Here is a 21150-nt window from a genome sequence, read left to right on the forward strand (position 1 = left end):
CGTTGGGTAACGGAGTCTCCCGCCGGCGCGCGGACTACAGCTCCCAGCGTGCACCGCGCCGCGAGGGGCGGGGCCAGAGGGGGCGGGGGAGCGGCGTGGGTTGGTTGCCCCGAGAGCCGTGGTGGTGGCCAGCAATGCCACAGGTTGCTCTCAGAGCTGTCGCGGTGGGCAGGAGCACCACGGGTTGCCCCTAGAGCTGTGGTGGTGGCCAGAGTCTTCTTTGAGCATGGTGGACACTGACCTTCCTGCCTGAAGCTCTGTTCTTGATAATGACTAAATCAAGATCACAATTTGCATTTCAGCAGCATCTTTAATTCATGGCTCTCCAGATGCTTTGCCGACATCAGTTAACACACCCTCACAACAGCCCCGTGGGGAAGGTGGACACGACCATCCTCACCATTGTGGGGACAGGGAGGTCACCGAGGATAAGGGCTTGGAGCAGTCCTGTTGGGATTGGATCTAGAACTTGGCCAAGTATGTCCCACCAGGCCTTCAGCTCCAGGTCATGCTTGGCCGGTGCACGGGTTTGGCTGGCTGTGGGCTGGCTGGCACAGACTGTAAAGGCCATTAGCCCAAGGCAGCAGCGTATGAGTGAAGTAGATGATGCCTTGGTGCTTCTTGCTGCTGGAACAATCTGAGTGTTTGAAGGCATGTCAAAACTAGAGTTAGATGTCAACCGTGGAGCATGGCTGGCTGACTGGAGAACGCCTTTGGACCTCAGGTGGGGGAGCTATGTGGGATGCCACTCTAAACGTATTGATATGAAAGGACATGATTTTATATAATGTCTACCCTTGCTCTTTCCCCAAAGGAAAAAAATAAGAACCTAGAAAGTCACTGCCAGTTGTCACATGCCAGCTTCAAGCTCTGGGCCTTTGGCTTCATAGCACCTGCAAAAAAAAAAAACCAAAATGTGGTGTGTCAGCAGCCTGATTGGGCTGGCAAAAGAAATTAAACAACTCAATCCCAGCTTTAAAGCAATGGAAAATGGTGTGAATTACTTGTGTGGGGTGGATCTGAGAGTGTGGGTAGGAGTGTGCTTCAACATCACCTGTGGAGCACAGGAGGGTAAGCTTGGACTAGAGGGTCAGACCTTGACTTCTCAGAGGTTAGCTCATTGACCTCTTCATTGAATGGCAAAACATTCTAGCTCTGATGTCTGGCTCTAGGGGATGGCACCTACACACATGAGGTGTACCTGACACCTTGAGCTCAGGCAGCCTGGATAAACCTGAGATGGGCACCCAAACTTTTCACCAGGCTTGCTGGAACCAGCTTGGATCTTTAGGAGTTTGATAACAGCTGTTTTTTTATAAACTTTCTGAAGGTAGGAGAACAAATAAATACCTCAAAGCCACACTCTTACCCAGCCAGAGAAATTGTCCCCAGCTAGCTCTCTAAAAAGGAAGGCATAAAAGGGAAACCTTTTCTGATGGTGGGTAGCTCCTGCTGTTGTTCGTGTTGATGTTCTTCATGGAGATCAGAGTGATGCTATTATCCTTCTGGCCTGGGCCCGCCGAGCAGCTGTTGAGAAGAGAAGGTGGTCATTAACTCCTCTGGAAAACAGGAGAGGCGAGTTTCTGTGCCCACAACGGGAGGCAGATGGGCCAGGCTGGTACACAGGACCAGAGCTGACTTCTTCTGCCCTGTGAGCTGCTGTCCTGCTTCAGGCCCATCCTTGGTGCCAGGTTCCCCATCCCCTCTCTGAAGAGGGGTTTGGGGAACTGAGCAGCACGTTCAGATGAACTTGAGTGTGGTTTGCACAGCGGAAAGCACCGTTGTCACCTGTGTCACCTCTTGTAGGCAGGACCGAGGAGCAGTTTGGATCTGGTGCCAGTGGAGACTGGGGGGCTTTGGGGATCAGGGTGGCTCAGGGGCACAGTCCTCTGCTCTGATATGTCCTGCTTCAGTGTTCTGTCCCGGTTAGAAGGCAGAATTGTGTCCCACCTCCCTTATCCCTCAGTTTCCCAGACAGAGAGGTAAATAAGGAAGGCAGGGGTAATGAAAACCTTGCACCAAATTGAAAATTAACAAAATGAATATATTATTTAACAGGAAACAGAAAGGGAGAAGGGAAGGGGTTTAACAGGAAAGGGGGGTTGTAGGAACAACAAGGCAAGGAAGATTAAACTTCCAAATATACAAAACCCAGAGGTTGTGCTAAGGCGCCCCGGTGCTGGATCTCACTGGATTGAGGTGGATTGAAGCTGGATGCACAATCCTTGGACGTGGATGGAGGCAGGGAAGAGTCTGTAGATCAGGCCCAGGTCTCCAAGATGGCCACGGCCACGTGTAGCACAGGGAGCAGCAGAGCAGCGTGCGCCCAGGAACAAGGTCAAAGGAGCAAGAGCCAGAGCAAGAGAGCAAGAGGAAGAAGAGGAAGAGGCGTGCCTTTCTCCCCTTTTTATAGACCTTGGCAGGAAGTCCCGAAGACAGGAAAAGGGGAGTGGGAATAGGACAGGTGTACGCCCCTTTCATTCAGGCTTGTACCTGGTTTAGGGTTTCAGATCTCCACCCACCAGGGGCAGCAGGTTTCAAACCATTACATTCAGATCACTTCCATCATGCTCATTAAGGGTATTTGCGGGCCACTGATGTTGATGCAAATTTGCCACCTAAATATTTCAAGACTCTGCTCCCTGTGTCTCTTGCCTCATTCCAAAGCGGGGCTTGTAACTTTGGCAGGAAACCATCAGATGGAAAAGTAGGAGCAACTTGGTCCCTTCCAACTCTCGTTTCCTGCTCCTTTGCCACGTGCAGCCTCTATTCTTGGGTCACAGTGATGGACCGTGGGGTTCAGACCGTTCTCTGCTTGGTGCTTCTCTTCCAAAGGGCTCTGGACTGGCCCCCCCTTATCCTGTTTTTGCTACATGACAGTAATACGTGTCTTGGAAGATGTTTTTAGGGATCTGGTCTTATCTCATCTCACTGAGATGGCTTTGAGATCCAAAACCCCAAGTTTAGACTTCAAGTCTCTATCTAGGCAAAGACAGACAAGCAAACTGCTTTTGGATGGGGATGAGTCTTCACTGATATCAGTGCAGCTTTGAAACAAAGCCCCTAAATATTGAATTTCTACCTCTGACTCCATCAGGCAGAGGATGAGGTGCTGTCAGAGCTGATTTTTGTTATTTACCTGTCTTGAAGATGTCTTAAAATGTTTCCTTCACCTGGAATAACTAAAGTAGGCACTTTTCCTTGCTAGAATTAGTCCTGGAATAAAAGAAGCACTTTCAATAGGATGTGAGTTGTGCCAGCAGCCTTACCTTTCAGATACCATCGAGGTCCCTGGTTTCTGTTTGTCTGGAAGGAGAAAAGCAGTTGGTGATGTACAGGGGAGAAAACATCCCAGCCAAGCAATAAAATCAGTCAGCTATATTCAGAATGACATTGTACAGGGTTCTAAATGAAATCCAGGCGAGGTTAGAGACACCACGGGGGACATCCGAGGGTTGAGCAGAGAAAATTCCTCAATTCAGGTGACCTCCAGGAAGGACGGAATGCTCTGCTGCCTGGCTAGTCACTAGCATCCCTTGGTCTCCTGTCGTGCTGTGGACCAGCCTCGCCCTCTGGTGGGCATTGCTCAGTGGGAAACGGGATTCCCAGGGAAAACGAGTGTTAAACTCTGTGACTTCTGCTGCCCACCTCTGCAAATATGCACGTTTCACTGCAGCAAAGTTGAGATTGTTTCCCTGAGCAGATGGGTCTGCGCTTGGGCTCTGAAGAGGGGGTCACACGACCTTCCTAAGGGCTGTGTTCCAGTTTGGCTTCAAAACCTCCCCACTGTGTAAGCCTTCTAAAAGCATCTTTTAGGAATTGCCCAACTGACATGGAAACTGATGGCTTTTTGGTTAGGGAAAGGGACATCTTGCCAGGCAATTACCTTCAGAGTCCTTTGAGCGGTTGCACTTGAACCTCAGGCTGACCACGCTGACCAGAATGATCACAACCACTATCAGGATAACTATGAAGCTGATGACACCTGGGGATGGAGGAAAGAACTGGCTGTGACTGATAGGACAACGTAACTTCTGAGGCAGCAGAGAGACTTTGACTGATGTCTTCAACTAGAGCAGGCTGCTCAGAGCCCCAGCCAACCTGACCTGGATTGTTTCCAGAGATGGGGATTCTACCAACCTCTCTGGGCAACTTGTTCTGACCGGTGTCAGTGGCCCTGTGCAGATTTGATTCTGACATCAGGCCTCAAGAAATCAAACTGTTCTTTGCATAGGAATCTTGTCCTGCTAGACTGTGTCAGGACTTCTTGTGGCTTCCCTTGGAGGATACTTGTGAAGTTAATTTAAAACCGCTCATGAAATAACACTTTTTCCTATAGTGTGATAGAAAATTGGGGTTTATGCTTGTCTTCATGGAGGAGAGGGACAGTATAGCCCAAGACAGAGTGGGTGTCTTAAATATACCCTATGCCTATCTTCAAATCTGTTGCCAGGTTAAGGTGTGGCATCTCTTGCTCCATCTTTCCACAGTCTGAAGGCTGTGGAGGACTTGCTTGCCTCCTGCCAAGCCGGGTCCAGCTGTACAGGGGGAGGCTATAAGGCAGGGTGGGAATGCAATCCCAACAGGGAAAAAAAAAATGTCTGAGCTCCCAGGAGGAAGCATATTTATGCTAGACCTGTCAGAGAAATCAAGGTAAAGCATGGGAAGATTTCTGCCAGGTCTTGTCCTACCATGAAGCTGGGGCAAACACTGGTGCTAGGAGCAAGATCCCAAGCTCAGGTGTGGGATCAAAACTATGACTGATTTTCAGACTGTCTGTCCCTTGTACACTGGGCACGTCTGGGAGCATTTATTAGGTGCTTTATTGATGGTGGCAAGTCTTTTCCTCAAGCGTTTCTCCTTGCATTCTGAAAACTCCAGGATCAGGCATGCTGAAGAAGAAAACCATGAAGCCATATGCAGGGAAACATCCTTGAAACTGGGTGTCCAAAACAGCACAGCCTGGCAAAACAGACCCCCGTCCTCTCCTTACCAAAAGCTGCCACTGTCAGTGGTGATTTATCATCTGTTGGAGTGGGCACAGGCAAGTTGCCAGAAGGCTTTGATGTTGGAGTGACGGGATCTGAGGTGCCTACAAGAGGTGGAAAAGGTAGTGTTATATAAAAGTCTTTCTTCCGAGAGTGGGAAGAGGATTCCCAGCTATGCTAGAGGACCTAACTCGCACTTGCATTTTATTGAGGAGAATAACCTTGGATCCTGGTCAGCCCCATCAAAGTTAATAGCAGAGTGACCTGGAGCTCTGTGGGAATTGAATTGCCTTGGTGTGGCCCCTTTGATCAACAGCCTAAGAACACCCACAGTGTCTTCTGCTGAGGCTGTAGTGAGGAAGCCTAGCGTGGCAGGTGAAGGACTGATCTGGCAGGAGGTTTGAGCTGGAGGCTTGTCCCATCTCTCTCATTTTACAGCCTTTTGCCATACTGCCACCTTTCCTGCTGTGACTCAAAACCACTCTTCCCAGGCCCAACCATGTTGCCCCACAGTGCTGCTTCTGTGGAGCTAGCTTTTCAACAGCATCTCTCGGATGCTCTTTGGCTGTTCGCTGTGCTGCCTTGAAGACATCGGTATTATGGCTTTGCTGTTGGCTGTGGAAAGGTCTATAAAATACCTAGCAGTAACTATCTCTTGGCATGAGAAAGGAGAAAGCACCTTGAGTTGCTGGTGGTGTGGTACTCTCACTTCCCTTGGGCTCTTGACCTGCACAGAGAAACACAGAATTTAAGTCTTGTCCTTGGCTGTCATCTAACAGCCAAAAGAATTAATGGACATGTTGGAGAGGAGAATGGATTCACAGTAGTGCTGGTGATATTCATACTGCTGGAATTCGTACTTGGGCTAAAACCTTCCCACTAAACACACTTTGTACTATTTTCTGTGTCCAAATAAAAACTCAGGGAATCAAACTTCAAATACTGTTGTATCAACTCTTCAGGTTCTGCGGTCCCAGATGCAGTTTTGGGGCAGATACAGCAGCTGAATACTGGAAGAGTGAACTGAGAAGGTTATAGATTTCCTATTGCTCACAAACATGGAGGCTTCTAAAAAAAAAAAACCCAAAAGCTGTTTAGGAGAAGAAATTCTGCAGAATATGGGTGTGGACTGACTGTTCTGCTTGTCCTTGGAGCTGGAATTAGTGGGTATGCTGCCCTGGGTTATCTAGAAGTAATTAAAATAGTTTGAGATGAGCTAACTTGTACGCCATATGTAGTCTAGCTGTGGCAGTGTAGAGGTTTGTTCCAGCAAGGACTCCAGTTCTCAGAGGGATGAACTAGCTTATATGAAGCTATTGGGTTTGTGGCAGCTGCTTCCAGGGCAAGCAAATTTAAAGCTAGACTAGGTGTTTCACTTGTACAGAAGAAAAAAAAACCCCTTTGCTGCCTCCTGGATGTGTTTTGAACAGCCAGATTATCTGCAGTGACCTTAATGAACAGCTACAGGCCCTGTCAGGGGACTAAAAAATTACACTTTAGAGCTTCAGAAGATCATCTGTAGGTCAAGTAAGATCTTCTCTGCTCCTTTCCCATCCCCACTTTCCCAATAGCACTGCTGGCCAAAAGCACATGCTGCCTGGAGGAGTGTGGAACAGGTCCTGGCACTCTGCAGTGGGCCACAGGGTGTGCAGCTGAAACTGGAGTCCCTGTCTTGCAGAAAACTTCACTGTTTTGGAATGTAATTTTGCCAAAAATCAGAAGAAAAAAGGTGAATGGTATGAAAAGGGGAAAAGGTATGAAATAACCAATCTGACTGGTTCTGAAGCAGGTGACAACACGGAGCAGAACAGTCCTGAGAAGCAGGGACTTACTGCTGTGCCGTTTTTTCACCAGTCATCAAACCCTTTGTTTCATCCTGAAATTGTTCCTCTAGCCACAGGCGGTGGGCAGAAGCTGTGGATTGCTGAGCCTGGCATGTATACCCCATCCCTGGGAAATATTTGGTCTCACACAACAGGACACCTCGCTTTTGGAAGCGTCAGCAACGTTTCTCCAGTCAAAGACGTATGGAGCTTTTCAGCTCTAAAGCAGGGTTATAATTAATGGCAGCTTGCTCTGATGCAAAGGGCTCTTGGCGTAGCTGGGCACAGGCATGCTGGTTGGACATCTGTGCAGGCAGAGCTGACCATGGATTTTTAACCTTGCTTGCATTACAGAAGATCTGAGAGGTACTTGGAGAGGCAGAGCAGTTTCTGTCTTGACCATTGCAGATGTTTGAGGCTGAACCTCTACTGCAGAATCAGCTCAGTTGCCAGATTTCAGCCTTCTCACTCTCTTGGATGCTGCCCTTATTCTGAGAAGACTCTTACTGAATTCACTGATTTTTCCTTACAGGCTGGGTTAAGCAAACTGTCAAAAGCAATTTTTTTTTTTTTTTTTGTTAAAAAATGTGTTAAAAGGGCTCTATTTTCCTGAACATAGATCAATCTTTAAGCTGTCCAAGTTCACCCAAGGCAGAGGACATTAAATGCATTTGGACTTGTGTTTTATCGCTGCTTATAATGATACCAGACATGATTTTTGGTGTTACAGATGGCTCAACCCAAGGTTAGATGGCTCAACCCAAAGATCAGTGCTTAGATAACCTGCACCACATGAACCAAGTAGAGCTAATTGCTGTGAAATTCTCTAAGCTTATTGTTACCCTATAAGAGGACAAAGTACCTTGAGTTGGTGAAGCTGCTGTGCTTCTGCTTCCAGTAGACTTTTCATCTGGGGAAAGACAATGTGGGAAAGAAAAATTAACTCTTGAAGCTGCTACTAATTGTGCTATGGAGAGCTGTTGGGTTTCTATGGGATATAAAAAAATGTTTGCGTGAGACTTCCCCTCCAAACAAACAACAAGATTCAAACATCCAGCCCTGTGCTTTTGGGGGGCTGGAATGAGCTGCTCTTGTAGCAAAGACTCAAAGTGATTCAAAACCTGCTGAATCAGTAGCATGGTGTGGAACAGCCCAGTCTCTCTGATGCCCCCAGTTTTGCTTGGATAAGGAGGGATGCATAAGCAGGTCCTGCCTGAGCAAAAATCTGAGTTTTCTGTACTTACCTCTCACAGTCATCACTGGCAGTGTTGCAGAGGTGGAGGAAGATCTGTCTGTAGTAGCCTGAACCATGGTGGTGAGATTCAAGTTGGCTGGTGGTGTTGATTTTACAGAAGGTGCTGTAAAACAAGTGTAGAGTTACTTCAGAGAGCTCTGCTTACTTGCAGGCTCTGCTCAGAAACAGCTTGGAGGAGGCCATGGGGCTCTGTCATCTTCCTCAACCTGCTACCCAAAGCTCCATAGCAAGGGCATGATCCAGAGCACGATGTGGGGGGAAAAAACCTTTCAACAAGCCCTCTGCAAGGAAGAGTGGATCACCAGCTTGGAATTTATGGGCAAGTTCCTTGTCTAGGCTTCTCTTAGCTTTCCAGTAAAAATGAGAAAAGAGTGAAAATGGTTTTAGGGTTGGAGTGGTTATTTTCCCCGTTTTGACCAAATGCTTCACCAAAATATTTGAACTGAGGAATAAGTTTCTTTTCTTTGCATGGCATGGAAGCACAGTCTGAGATCTTTTTGAGATCTCAGACCAAAAAATACAACTTTCTGCAAACGCTTCACTGCGCCTGCTTCCAGGGCTTCTGTGACCACCTACATGTGGTAGTGTCCTGAAGCTGGTTTCAGCAGAGAGGGATGACAGAAAAAAGAGAATAAAGGGAACTCCACGGTGGTTCATACTAATTCTAAATATTTTTCTGTCCTTATAAGTGATTTCTGTTTCCATGAAGGTAGGTAACAAAGCAAAACCCCAGCATGAATAATGGAATAAGGGCTAAGGCCGTGTTCAGTCCTTGTGCTGACACAAACCTTGTGCAGTTTAGGACAAGCCTCTTCATGCTTCCACTTTTCCTCTAGGAAAACTGGGGATCTGCAATGTGCGAGTGCAGCCCAGCAGCCCAGCAGCCTGGGCTGTCCCCCAGCAGCGTGGGCAGCAGGGCAGGGAGGGGATCCTGCCCCTCTGCCCCACTCTGGGGAGACCCCCCTGCAGTGCTGGGGCAGCTCTGGAGTCCTCAGCACAGCAGAGACAGGGACCTGCTGGAGCGGGGCCAGAGGAGCCCCAGCAATGACCCAAGGGGGGAACCCCTCTGCTGGGAGCCCAGCAGGAGAGAGTTGAGCTTGGGCAGCCTGCAGAGGAGAAGGCTCCAGCTGGGGAGACCTTCTGGGGGCCTTCCAGTATCTGAACAGGGCCTACAAGAAAGCTGAGGAGGGACTTTTTACAAGGGCTTGTAGTGGTAGGATGAGAGTAATGGCTTCAAACTGAAATAGAGGAGATTTAGATTAGAAATTAGGAAGGAGTTCTACACTCTGAGGGTGGTGAGACCCTGACACAGCTTGCCCAGGAAACTGTGGAAGCTCCATCACTAGAGGTGTTCAAGACCAGGTTGGATGGGGCTTTGAGTAACGTGAGCTAGCGGGAGGTGTCCCTGCCCATGGCAGGGGGGTTGGAACTAGATGTTTTTTAAGGTCCCTCCCAGCCTGAACCATTCTGTGATTCTGTGATTCCGTGTTGACCTGCTGTATGGACAGAGTGGGTGGTGCCAGGTAGGAGGATGTGGCAACATGGCCACTGCCCAGCCTGGCTCCTGGGCTCTGGGCAGTTGCACCCTTTGTGCACATGAGATGCAAACCCGGGGGTTTCCTGGGATTGTGACCTGCTGACACTGCTGATCCCTGTTCCATTTAGTGATTTTTCCCTGTTCTTGCTCATCTCTGTGCCTTGAGTCCTCTTGGGTGAGCTGGCTGGAGCAGAAGCCCTTACACCACAAAATTTCCTTCTTCCCCACCACTGTTCTCATCTAACCTGCTGCTGCACCGCCCCATTTATTGCTGGGTGGCCCAGCTGGACTGAAGGTCAGACCAGTTACAAGCCAGGATGCCCCTGAGCTGCACCATTAGGTCTCCAGATGCGTGTTACCTGAGGTGTGGTTCTTTACTTCAGGGCTGTGTGGCGTTGGTTGGGATTGACCTGCAACACAAGGAGAGAGACATGGAGGTGACGTCTTCCACATGTGCTCCTTGTTGGTGGGAGGGCTGAAGGATGGGCTGGGCAGGGGCCACTGTAGCCAGTGAGAGCTGAAAGGGTGATGCGGGCAAGGGATGTGAAGGAGAGGGTTTGTCACTGGTGTGGCTGGAGGGACCTGTGGGCAAAGGGACCTAAGTGATGAGGATCTGTGGAGGAGAGCATGCCACCTGCCAGGAAACAGCTGGAGAAACAGGGAGCAAGGATGGGACAGGATCCCTCTGCATTCACTAGGCTTCCTGGAACACTACATTGCTCTCTTCCTGCCAAAAAAGGGAGCCAGGCAAGGTCATCCTCTGGGGCGCAGTGCTCTCCATGGCCCCTGGAGATCTAGGGGGAAGTGGTGATGGATGGGGTGGGCAGAGATGGACAGCGCAGTGTCCTGGGAGAAGGTGCTTCAGTGGATGGGAATTTTGAATCTCGTTCTTATTTGTGGGATCTCCATTTGCATCCCCACATGGGCATGTGCATCCACATCCAAGGAGACTTATAAAGGAGATCACAACCCAGGAGGTACCTGTTACAAGGTGGATGGTGGGGTCTGTGGAGGTTGTAGTACCTGAAATGAAAGCATGAGAATATTAGTGGAGCTAATCTGTGACTGTCATGAATGCACTGGTGTTCTTGCTGGTTGTGTGGTTTGGGTTTTCCTCAGCTTCGGAAAGAATGACTTTGAAATACACATTTTCCCCCAAAGAAGAAAGAAAACCATGGAACAATCTCCAGTGAAGCATCTTTGAAGCGGGTGTCCATGGACTGGCAAATCAGACCCCCCTTCTCTCCTCAGGTGTGGATGGATAAGGTTTGCCAAGGCTTCCAGGAACCAATGAGACTGTTTTTCCTTCCTGTCTCCTACTTCTGATCCTCTATCCTGGGTATTTGCATCCTGGGAAGCTGGCTGAAGCCTTGTGGCCACGTAAGTCTGTGGACACAAGGAGGAGGCTGCAGCTCGGGGTCTAACTCAGAGCTGCTTTCCCTGGCAGTGGTGGGCAGCACCGTGGCTCCAGGAAGGGCTTTGCTCTCCCAGGGTTGTAGGTGTTGCACTTAGTCCCTTGTTTCTCAAATGAAACGTGTTTTTGTTTGATTGTTTTTTAGTTTTTCGTTTGGATTTCTGACAAAGCATCCCTGCACCAATCCCCTGTGTTGTCTACTCTCAGGATCCCTGGTGTTTTTCTTTAAGCCCCAGCTCCTGGAGTCCTATGATTAGAGGAGATGCCAATTAAAAATGCTGCCATTTAAAACAGGAAAAGGAAACGTCCTGTTCCAATACTTGGGGACAAGAAGTGGAAAATGTAAATGCACTTTAAATGCTCGAATCTAACCCAACCTTTTTAACTTTGAAAAGGTGACATTGAGTCTGTGGTTTTGAAAAGGCACATCCTGACTGGTGTTCTTAAATAGATGTTGCTGGCGATCCTGGTGCTGCCTGTAGTTAAGACTGATGAAAGAAATTACGTTACAGCTACAGAAACCATCTGAATCTCATCCCACCAGTGATCCATTTTGCCAGAGTCCCATGAGAGCTAAAGATTTTGGACAAAAAGGGACAGCAGGAACGGCTGAATCCTGGTAATGTCATAGATTCACAGAATCATTAAGGTTGGAAAAGACCTCTAAGATCATCAAGTCCAACCACCACCCAACCATGACCATGAAAGCCCGTCCCCAAGTCACATCCCGTGTCGTGCAGCTCCACTGCTGCAGAGCTCTGTGGTGAGGTGCTGTGCCTTTGCAGGATGCTGTGCCCTGAGGGGTAGCAGGAGAGGACGTCGGGCAACACACCATGAACCAGAGCAGGGCAGTGCTTGTGCACCCACTTTGAGCCAGAACCTGTCCTCCCTGGACACGAGGTTCCTTCCCCTGCTGCTTCACATCTCCGTGAGCCAGCCTGCAAGAGGCCTCATCTCCAGGCTCTTTTCTCACCAAAGAGAGGACCAGACCCTTCCAAAATCCTATTCCTATCTGTACCTTCCCGTACCTATTTCAGATTTCCATCTTACTCTAGCTGTGGCTAGAGGAGCCTGCAATAGCCCATTTTGTACCAGGAGCCTCAGAGGAGCCGTAGGTGGTGAACTCTGCGGCAGGTGCCTGTGCCGCAGGTGTCCGAAAGGGTCAGATGAATGACAGTGGTGTGTATCTGGAATTAGATCTTTGGGATCCAGTGTCTGTGGGTTATCAGGGCTTGGCTCAGAGCCCACCCCTCAGGACTGTCTGGGTGTAGTGAGCTCCTGACTGATCTCCTTGTTCTCCTCTAACTGCGTTGGAGCTGCCTTTTTTTTTTTTTTTTTTTTTTTTTAATTTTTCCTTTGTCTGGGGCTTTATGACAATGATCTCAGCCAAACAGGAACCAAAACAGTGTGTAAACCACGGTGAATACATAATAAAATGTGGTGTCTTTCCAGATAGAATTTCGCTGTGAAAATCAGACTTGGCTTCTCAGATCTTTTCCCTGCTTTTCTTTTCTAGCTTACTGAGCAGCTGGCTGTCAAAACTGCCTTGTTTAGTCCATGAAAGAGGAGACAGGATCAGATCTTTAATTACAGAGAGAGGAAAGCTCTACTTGGTTTTCTAAATCCCTTGGGAACAGGACCAGAAAACAAGGACTTTTAACTCCAGCAAGGAAAAAGTAGGTAGGGCAGTAGCAAACTGCCTTGAGATAAGGATAATGAGTTTCTAGGAGGGATTTTGTAGGATAATTATGAGGTATCCTTCTCTGAAGGTTTTAAGAGCACGTTAGATGAGCATCAGTCTAGTGACATAGACAGGATTATAGACAACTGCAGCATCACTTACTAAATCAATTAATATAATGGAAAAAAAGATCTTTTGGGCACGTAGTTGCCCTTCTTAAAGAGGTAAAGATGGTTTTTTTGAGGACAGGGGATGCATTCCTTCATAGCCCTGTTCCCTGGGACACTATGGGGCACTGCCTGCTCCCCAGGGACCTGGCTGACTCCATGGAGAACTAACTGACAGTGCCTTGGGCCATCGACCCCAAGAGCTGGCCAAGTTTTCCGTTTGTTGCTGGGTTTCCTTTTCTTGAACAGCTTCACAACACAATTTCTGGACGTTGGCTTACAAATGCTTTAAAATACACTATACATTCAGCACAGAAAATAACGTGCTGAGATCATCATGGGGGCCAATATTCTCTAGCAGCTGCCAAGCTCAAACAGCTCTCTTTCTCCAAAATTCCCTTGCAGAAGCCATTGTCTTGTTTTCCCATGGGGAGGAGTACCTGCTTGTAACACATTTTCTTCTTGAAACTATCACAGGTGCTTTTTAGTGTACATGGTATGTGAAAGTATCAAGAATTGCTGAAGAAAGAGCTATTGACTACACTTAGTCTTTGTCAGAGGGGAAGGTGCTGAGCTGGCCATTTATTCCAGCATTATTAGTGCAGCTGATGAGAAATCTGAGAGCTTGAACTGAGCCTCTAGGGATGGGAGGTAGCTGAGGGCAAGGGGGTTGACATTGCCCCGTCCTACCATCCCTGATGGGACCATCCCATGGGCTGGATCCAGCATCTCTGGCAGCAGGACAAAAGAAAGGATTGTACTCAACACTTTCTTCCACCACAGCTCAGCCCTCCGCTGAAGGTCACACCAGAGAGGAGCTCTCCACTTGCAAAACTAAACCTTGGGGTTATTGTAAATGAGATGAATAAGCAGAGCTTTTTTTCCAGTACTCATTCTCTGGAGTTCACCTGGCCAAGTGGATGCTTGCCTTGGACTACCATGTTTGAGCTTTGCTGCAGAGAAGTGACTGGTCTTGCTGTGAGGAGTCCAAGGGATGGAGATGCCCTTTTTGGTGCTTTGCTCAGGGATGAATGTCTCTGGCTTCTCTAACCACAACAACACGTTATTCCAAAGCAGAGCATGTCTGGCTCTGCCTTCGGGCCCCTGTTGCTTGTTATGCCTTCCCTGCCAACTCAAATAATCAAAAGTCTGCTTCTATGAGATGTTTTCTTCCAGAGAAGGTTCTTAGCACCCTGACTGAATTACATCGGAAGGGGATGACTGTGCTGAAAGCAGGAGGAGACCCAAGTCACAGCATGGGGCCAGGCAGCAGGATGGGCAGGGACAGAAAAGCTCCCGTGGGGAGACCCCCGGGGGGACCCTCGTGCAAACGGTGCTGGAAACCATTTCCTCCCGGTGCTGCTGCCAGCTCGGCCCCACGCCCAGCCCTGGAGAGCCCTGGCTGGATAAGCAGCTGACACGGAGAATCGGGACGTGGCCGGGGCAGCTGGAAGCACAATAAACATCCAGGCCCTCCCGGCCGCTCACCACAGAGCCAAGAGATTTGTTGTGCTGGGGGGCAAGGGATTTAGAGCCAGATTGTGCCATGCTGGGTGGAGACGGGGAGCTCACCGAGGGATTTATGGTGGGAAATAAGGCTTTCTGCTCTTGCTCTAATGAGAATTTCCTAACTGTCCACCAGAGCCATAGGGCTGCAGGTGTCTTTCTGCTCTGACTCAGTACCAGTTGCTTTTCAGTTAATTTTTCCCAGGCATGAGCAGAGGAACCTTGGATTTCTGTTATTTGCCCAATTTCTATTTGCAGGATTTCTATTTGCAGAACACACATTTCTGTTATTTGCAGAACTGCTTCTGTGAGGTTGGGTGTGAGGGTTAGACTGAGAGCAGAGGGGTCTTTCCGTGGAGCCTTCTCAGAGATGTTCCCAGAGCCAGCAGCTCTCAGCACAAAAAGAGAACAATTTAACCCTTCCCCCCCAAAAAAAAGGTGAATTTTAGGTATTTCTGCTTGGGTATCATTTCTGGTGATCATTTAAAGAGCGTTTTCTCCAGCTGCTGACAAAAGAGAGGCACTGACATTTAAAACCCCCAAACTTTCCATCAGAGCCTCCATGTAGCAGCACTGCTGTAGCAGAGACTTGCTCCAGGTGCTGGAAATGCTTCAGGAGGGTCTAGGTGAGGTTTGAGAAGGGCTTGCGTTGTCCAGTCTGTATTTGTAGAGGGATGGAGTCACAGGGGAGGTTCTCTGGCACTGATGTGAAGGCACAGGGACCAGGACTGGTCCCATTCGCTCAGAACTGGTGATGGAGAAGGACCATTTATCTCTGATGACATGTAACCCTGGACCCTTCTCCTCCCCTGGCAGTTCTGGGGGAGATGTGGAGATGTCCTGCCTGTCCCCAAGTAGCACATCATACGCCAGGGAGCTGCAGAGCCCCTGTGACACCATGCAGCCTCTACTTGCAGGTTGCACAGACACATGCTTTCAGAAAAGAGACCTAAAATTAGACTTTTCAATTCATATATTTGGACTTGTGTCAAACGAGCCATGACAAAAACACACCAGCTGCTTAATGCAAGGGCAGCTGTTTCCTGGGTGAAACGCAGCAGCTGCTGAGGCACCAGAGAGCAACAACACCCAGTTCTTAGTATCTTTACATGAAAAAAAAAATAAAATCCTGTATTAGGACACTTGGAAAGCAGAGAGCTCTACAAAAGCCTAGGTCCTATTTTATTAAGTGCTTAAAAAAGGTGCTCCTGGCTTGAGGGTCTTGCAGCAGAACAGGTAAGGTGGAAGATGATCCCTTCCAACCCAAACAATTCTATGAAATTGTGTCGTGATTCAGGCTGGATAACTGGCAGCCTAAATCAGGTCTCAGATCCACAGAGGTATTTAAGCCTCTAATTCCCAAATGACATCGGAGGGGGGGGGGATAGGGCTGGGGGGGTTGGCAGCTCACTGCCAAGTGTTTCTGAATTGCAATGATTCAGCCCAAGTGTTATGGAAAGTTGAGAGAGCCAGGTACTAAACCCGGATCTCGTCAGCAATTAAAATTAATCTTAGTCTTCCTCTGCCCCTCATCAAGGGCCGTACCCAGGCCTGGGCATCCTCCCCGAGCATCACGCTCTGTGCTCCTCTCTGCTGAGCTGTTCTGGAAGCAAATCTTGGCAGAAGTCAATTAAAAACCACTTGAATGTCGAAAACAAGCTGGGAGACAAACAACGTGGGGCAACCACGTGCACGGAGCCTCAGCACCGCATGTGCTGGGGTCTGGTTCTACCACAACTGCTTGCTCCTAGAAGAACTGAGCAGCGTGGCTTTTCTCCTGGCTGCACCACCCCTGCTCCGTGTTTTTTTTGGGGGGTAAACTGATCCATCAGGCTCCTTGCACCATCACCCTCCCAGCTGCTCAGTGGTTCCAGTTTCCTCACAGAAACTTGTTTTAGAGCTCTGTGTTTGCTCCTGGTCCCTCTGGGTTCTGCCCTTCTCCTGGCTACACTGCTCATAGGCTTCTACCCTGGCTCTGGGGATTTGGAGGAGGAGTCATGTCCATGTCCAGCCAAACGAAAGATGAGGGCACCACCCATCCAGGCTTGGGAGCTGGAGCCCAGTGTGTGATTTTTTTTGGCTATCTACAGTTTAAAAATAGAAGTTGATATTATTCATCAGCAGACCTCAAAGCACCTTACAGAGGGGAGGGGTAGCATCATCTCAGCTTTGTTTTCTGTAGGTGGGGAAACTGAGGAACAGAGGAAGTGTCATGAGTCGCAGGCGAACTCAGCAGTGCTGAGGCTGCCAGCCAAGGTCCTGCTGTTCTACAGCTCACCCCGTAGGTCCTCCTTAGCAGTGTGTGTGAGGTCAGGCTGAGAGAGTTGGGGCTGGTCAGCCTGGAGAAGGCTCCAGGGAGACCTTCTAGTGGCCTTTCAGTGCCTCAAGGGGGCAGATAAGAGAGATGGGGAGCAACTTTAATCAGGGAATGTAGTGGTAGGATGAAGGATAATGGTTTTAAACTGAAAGAGGGGAGATTTGCAGTAGTTATAAGGGAGAAATTCTTCACTGTGAGGGTGGTGAGACACTGGAACAGGTTTCCCAGAGAAGCTGTGGATGCCCCATCCCTGGAAGTGTTGAAAATCAGGTTTGACAGGGCTTTGAGCAACCCACTTTAGTGGGAGGTGTCCCTGCTGGTGGCTGGAGAGTTGGAACTAGATCCTTAAGGTCCCTTCCAGCCCAAACCGTTCTATGTTTCTTTCTATGGTTCTGATTCTTTTTGTTCAAATGTTGTGTGCTCCAGGAGATGAGCTGCTGTATTTTCATGTACACTACACCCCCAGAAAGGTGTCCCCACGGTGTGGGCGATGACAGCACCTATGTCACCATCCCCTGCAGCAGCACAGCCGATGTGGTGGATCAGCGGTAGGTGCCTACCAGACACCTTTAGCTTCCCTCAATTTCATGGAGGGTCTTTGCCGTTTCCAAGCTTATTCACAAATTTCTTCTTCTTTCCAGTAAACCCAAGACCCCTCAGGTTTATTTAGGGCTTGCTGGTAGCAGCCAGGCTGTGTGGTGATCATGGACCACCATGATCTGCTCCCACCTTGTGATTCAGGTGTGTAAGGGGCTGGTGGCTCAGGGGCTTCTCATAATTCCTGTTCTTGCTACTTCTCTTAAGTCTCCTTAAGGCTTGAACCCCAGGGGAGTGGCTGAAGGACACCCCTGCCTGGCTGCAGCTATTGCAGCACCTTGGTGCTCAGGGAAGCACTGGGCAGCTGCTGCCTGGAGTGCTGAGTCCCCCTGAAGCAGCAGCTAGAAGGAGGGCAAAGCTTCACCTCAGCCCAGATTCTAGGTGGGTGACCCTGGTGAGATCACCTATGCTTTATTCCCACACTTCAAAGCAGTTTATGGAGGAGGTCATTGTATCACCCCTATTTCATACCTGGGGAAACAAGGCACAGGGGCTGTTACGTGGCTGTGTAAGTAGCAGCCACAAAATCCAGTGGTCCTGTGTCCCCATCAGCTGTGACATGCTTCTCCTTCCTCTCCAAGCACGCTCCTTTCAGTGGGATTCCAAGATTTTTAGCAACTCCAGGGTCACTTCTGGCTAACGTACGAGAGGATCTTATTGAATTGTACATCTGGAGCTGCTCACCCAGAGCTCTTCTGCCCTTGGGAGCTTGCAGAGACTGCAGTTGTACCTGGTGATGGTGGGAAAGGTAGAGGAGACCCACCTTGCATCCCCTCTCTTGCCCAGATAGCTGTCCCCAGTGCCAGAAAGGTTTGCCTGGCTTGCTCTGGAGTGTGAATGAACATTCTCCACATCTCCATGGACCCACAGTGCTGCCACAAACAGCTCCACATGAGCTCTCTCTGCCTCCTCTTTATGTGGGGTGGCAAGACCAAGCCACCAGCTGTGCTTCTCTACTATGATGTCCCTGTCCCACCCCTGTGTCCCACACCAGAGAAACCTTGATCTCAGAGAACTGGGTCCCAAACCAGTGGTTTCTCATGAGCAGGGGGTAAGAAGAGTCTCCCTAAGCTGTGAAACCCAACTGCTAGTAAAGCAACGACGTTTGACCCCATCCTTGGTGTTTCCTCAGGTTTGTAGCAAGTCTCACTAGAAACCTTCATTAGGGACAAAGTCTCCTTAAAACTTTTATTTCTTCAAACACCACCACAGCCAGAGATACAAGAGGGGACTTTGCTCCTTTCTCCTGTTCTGGGGTGATTCAGCTCAAAGGGAAAAACAGCCCCCTCTACAAAAAAAGACTCTCCACAACAAAGACTGACTGGGCGATTCCTCCTTGTTGTGGTGGTTGGGTCATGCTGAATGGGCCCCTCTGAGACTTCCTAGGCCAGGTTGGGCAACGGTGCCTTTTGCTGGTGCTACGCAAGGCACAGAGCTCCTTTTTTCAGCCTTGGGCTTAAGCCCACGCCTTGGCTTTCCCAGCAGGAGCGTTCCTGGTGTTGGGTTACCAGCACTCTCCCCTCCAAGGACACCTGTTGTTGACTCACCTATTGTAAATGAGACATAATTCCTGGAAACTGTCTCTGGCCACCTCAGTTGGCTTTGTAGAGTCATCTGTGGGGTTTCATGTTACTAGAAGGGAGCAGTTTGTTTTGTGAACAAACATTTCTCCTGACCACCTCCCACTTTCTCTTCCTTCTTCAGCAGGTCAGGCTTGCACTGGCCTCTCCCTTTTGGCCAAGGAATCAGCTCTAGGATGCTCTGGATGCCCTGCTTTAAGGGTGCAAGTAATGTGTCTGGAGGGTATGCTGGTAGCTCAGTGTCTGTCGTTTAGCTGCACCCATGTTTCTGATTATATAAAAATACATATATTGGCCTATTTATCTACTTTCAATATTCTGTGCTTCTTGTGGTGTTATCCACCCACTGGCTGTGGCACAAATAAAGAGAGCAGTGGATGGAGTGACCAACAGTGGGAAAATCCTGCTGGGTTCTCACCAGCTTCGAGGAGGAATTTTTCAGTGGAAATCTTTTGTCTGGAAAATGCCTGCCCATTTCAATGGAAACTGTTCATAGGAAGAGGTTTGTTTGGACAAATTTTCTGTGAAGTGTTTCTGGGGGAGGAAAACCAAGTTGGAAATAGTCCAAAACTTCCCACTTTGGCAATTTCAAAATAACAGTATTTGAACCTCCCTTTAGAAATACCTGTGAGAGTGCAGAAGTTAAAATGAATAATAAATTCATTAATAAATGAATGATCTTGTGCAAAGTGGAAACCAAACCAAAAAAGAATAAAAGGCCTGTGTGGAAACAGGTGGATGGTGGTGGACTGCTGCTCAGAATTACACAGCTACTGACTGGACTGGTTTCTATCTCTTCTGCCTTCTAAAAATCACATTGCTACCAGCTCAGTGGCTGTTATCCAACTGTATGCAACTTCTATGCTTTAATGATAAAAACTTTGGATGGAAGATATTATTTTTAGGTGGTTGTCTATTAGAAGCAGCAGAACCCTGGAGGCTTCCTCCAGGGAAATACTGGAGAAATTACTGGCAATACAGGGAAATACTCCTCCAAATGCTTTCCAGCTCCTAGCTACTACAGCTGTCAGCAACACAAGAGGTGCCTGATGATGCAGGAAAAAACAACCTGTCACCCTGCGGAGCAGGAAACTGGTTCCTTCATCCCACAGCACCACTCACATGGGAAAGAGAAGCCAAAGCAGAATTGCCACAGAGGAGCAGAATTCTTACAATAAGGATGAGGTGCGTCCTGCACGAGTCTTGCACGTGACTTTTTGTATTTAAATCAATGAGAAGAAAACATAAAATCAGCCAAGGGAAAAAAAAGGCTTGGAGGTAAATGATGTCCTGTACATTTAAATATTCCACCTTTGTGCTTATTTGACACAAGTCACTGCAAAACCCCTCAGCATCACAGCCCTTCACAGAGACACTCCTTCTGTTAACCAGGAAACGAGTTCATTTATTTCAACACTGTCAAATAAACCCTTTAAACCTGGTACGGCCACATTTTTTTCCCAGCAGCCTGACTCCTACCACCCCTGGATTTAAAGGCCGAGCTCTTCGATGGCGGCTCCTACACACTCAAACCCGTTCCCTTTGGTCTCCCCAATGGAACAGGCTCCCCAAGTCCCCCCACCCGGCAGTGCTTCCCCCTCCTCGACGTGCGAGTGGAGCACCTCACCTCGGAACAGCACGCAGCCGAACAGCCAGAGGAGGGGATGGGTGGATGGAGCCAGCATCTTCTCGGCGGCTTGTGGCTCCACAGCCCCGCTGAGGCTCTGTCCATCCCGGGAGGGACGAGAGGGTGAGGAGCAATTTGCCTGCCCAGGCTGACTCTCACAGAGCTTCCTGTTAAAGAATAGAAGGAAACGGGCTGAATCCACAGGGGAACTGTGTTTTTTTTTGCCCATTATGGTTGGAGAGGATGTGAGACATCATTCGCCACGACAGCAGAGGAAACCTCGCCATCAGTGTGTTGGGGGATTTGGCTCCCACAGCCGTTGGGAGAGAAGCCTCACAGTGGACCTGGCCTGCTTTGGGCCCCTGCAGCTTCTTTATGGTGCCTGGGTTTTTTTTTGGGAGGTGCTTTGTATGAAGTGCGGCTGTGCCCCTCAGGTCCGATCCCCATCAGACCCGTGAGGGCTGCTGGTGCCTCAGTCCTTCCCGCACTAAGAGCTGCTGGAGGAGCCTGTCCTCCCCTCCCACTCGAGAGGGGATTTCTTAATGTCTCCAAGGAGATTTGGAAATATTTGCTTCTCGTGGGGCCATGGTAGTTCAGCAGCTGGTGCTGCGCTGTGCCCTGGGCTTCCCGACGCAGCTCCAATGAGTCTGGGCACTAG

At 49.0% G+C, this 21150-nt stretch overlaps 1 protein-coding gene across 1 annotated transcript; it reads right to left on the minus strand.

Moving 5' to 3' along the window:
- Nucleotides 1-1427: 1427 nt before the first annotated feature.
- ECSCR (endothelial cell surface expressed chemotaxis and apoptosis regulator) lies at nucleotides 1428-20550 on the minus strand (the record flags this gene model as incomplete). Its single annotated transcript, XM_008935788.1, has 9 exons — nucleotides 20493-20550; nucleotides 10585-10626; nucleotides 8056-8169; nucleotides 7674-7721; nucleotides 5638-5715; nucleotides 4994-5092; nucleotides 3887-3985; nucleotides 3270-3306; nucleotides 1428-1527 (listed from the first exon to the last, which is right to left on the minus strand). Coding segments are annotated over exons 1-9 (675 nt in total), but the record flags the coding sequence as incomplete, so codon positions are not given.
- Nucleotides 20551-21150: the final 600 nt, after the last annotated feature.

This window comes from Merops nubicus, unplaced genomic scaffold, assembly GCF_000691845.1.
Source record: "Merops nubicus isolate BGI_N331 unplaced genomic scaffold, ASM69184v1 scaffold16442, whole genome shotgun sequence".
Classification (NCBI taxonomy): Eukaryota; Metazoa; Chordata; class Aves; order Coraciiformes; family Meropidae; genus Merops; species Merops nubicus.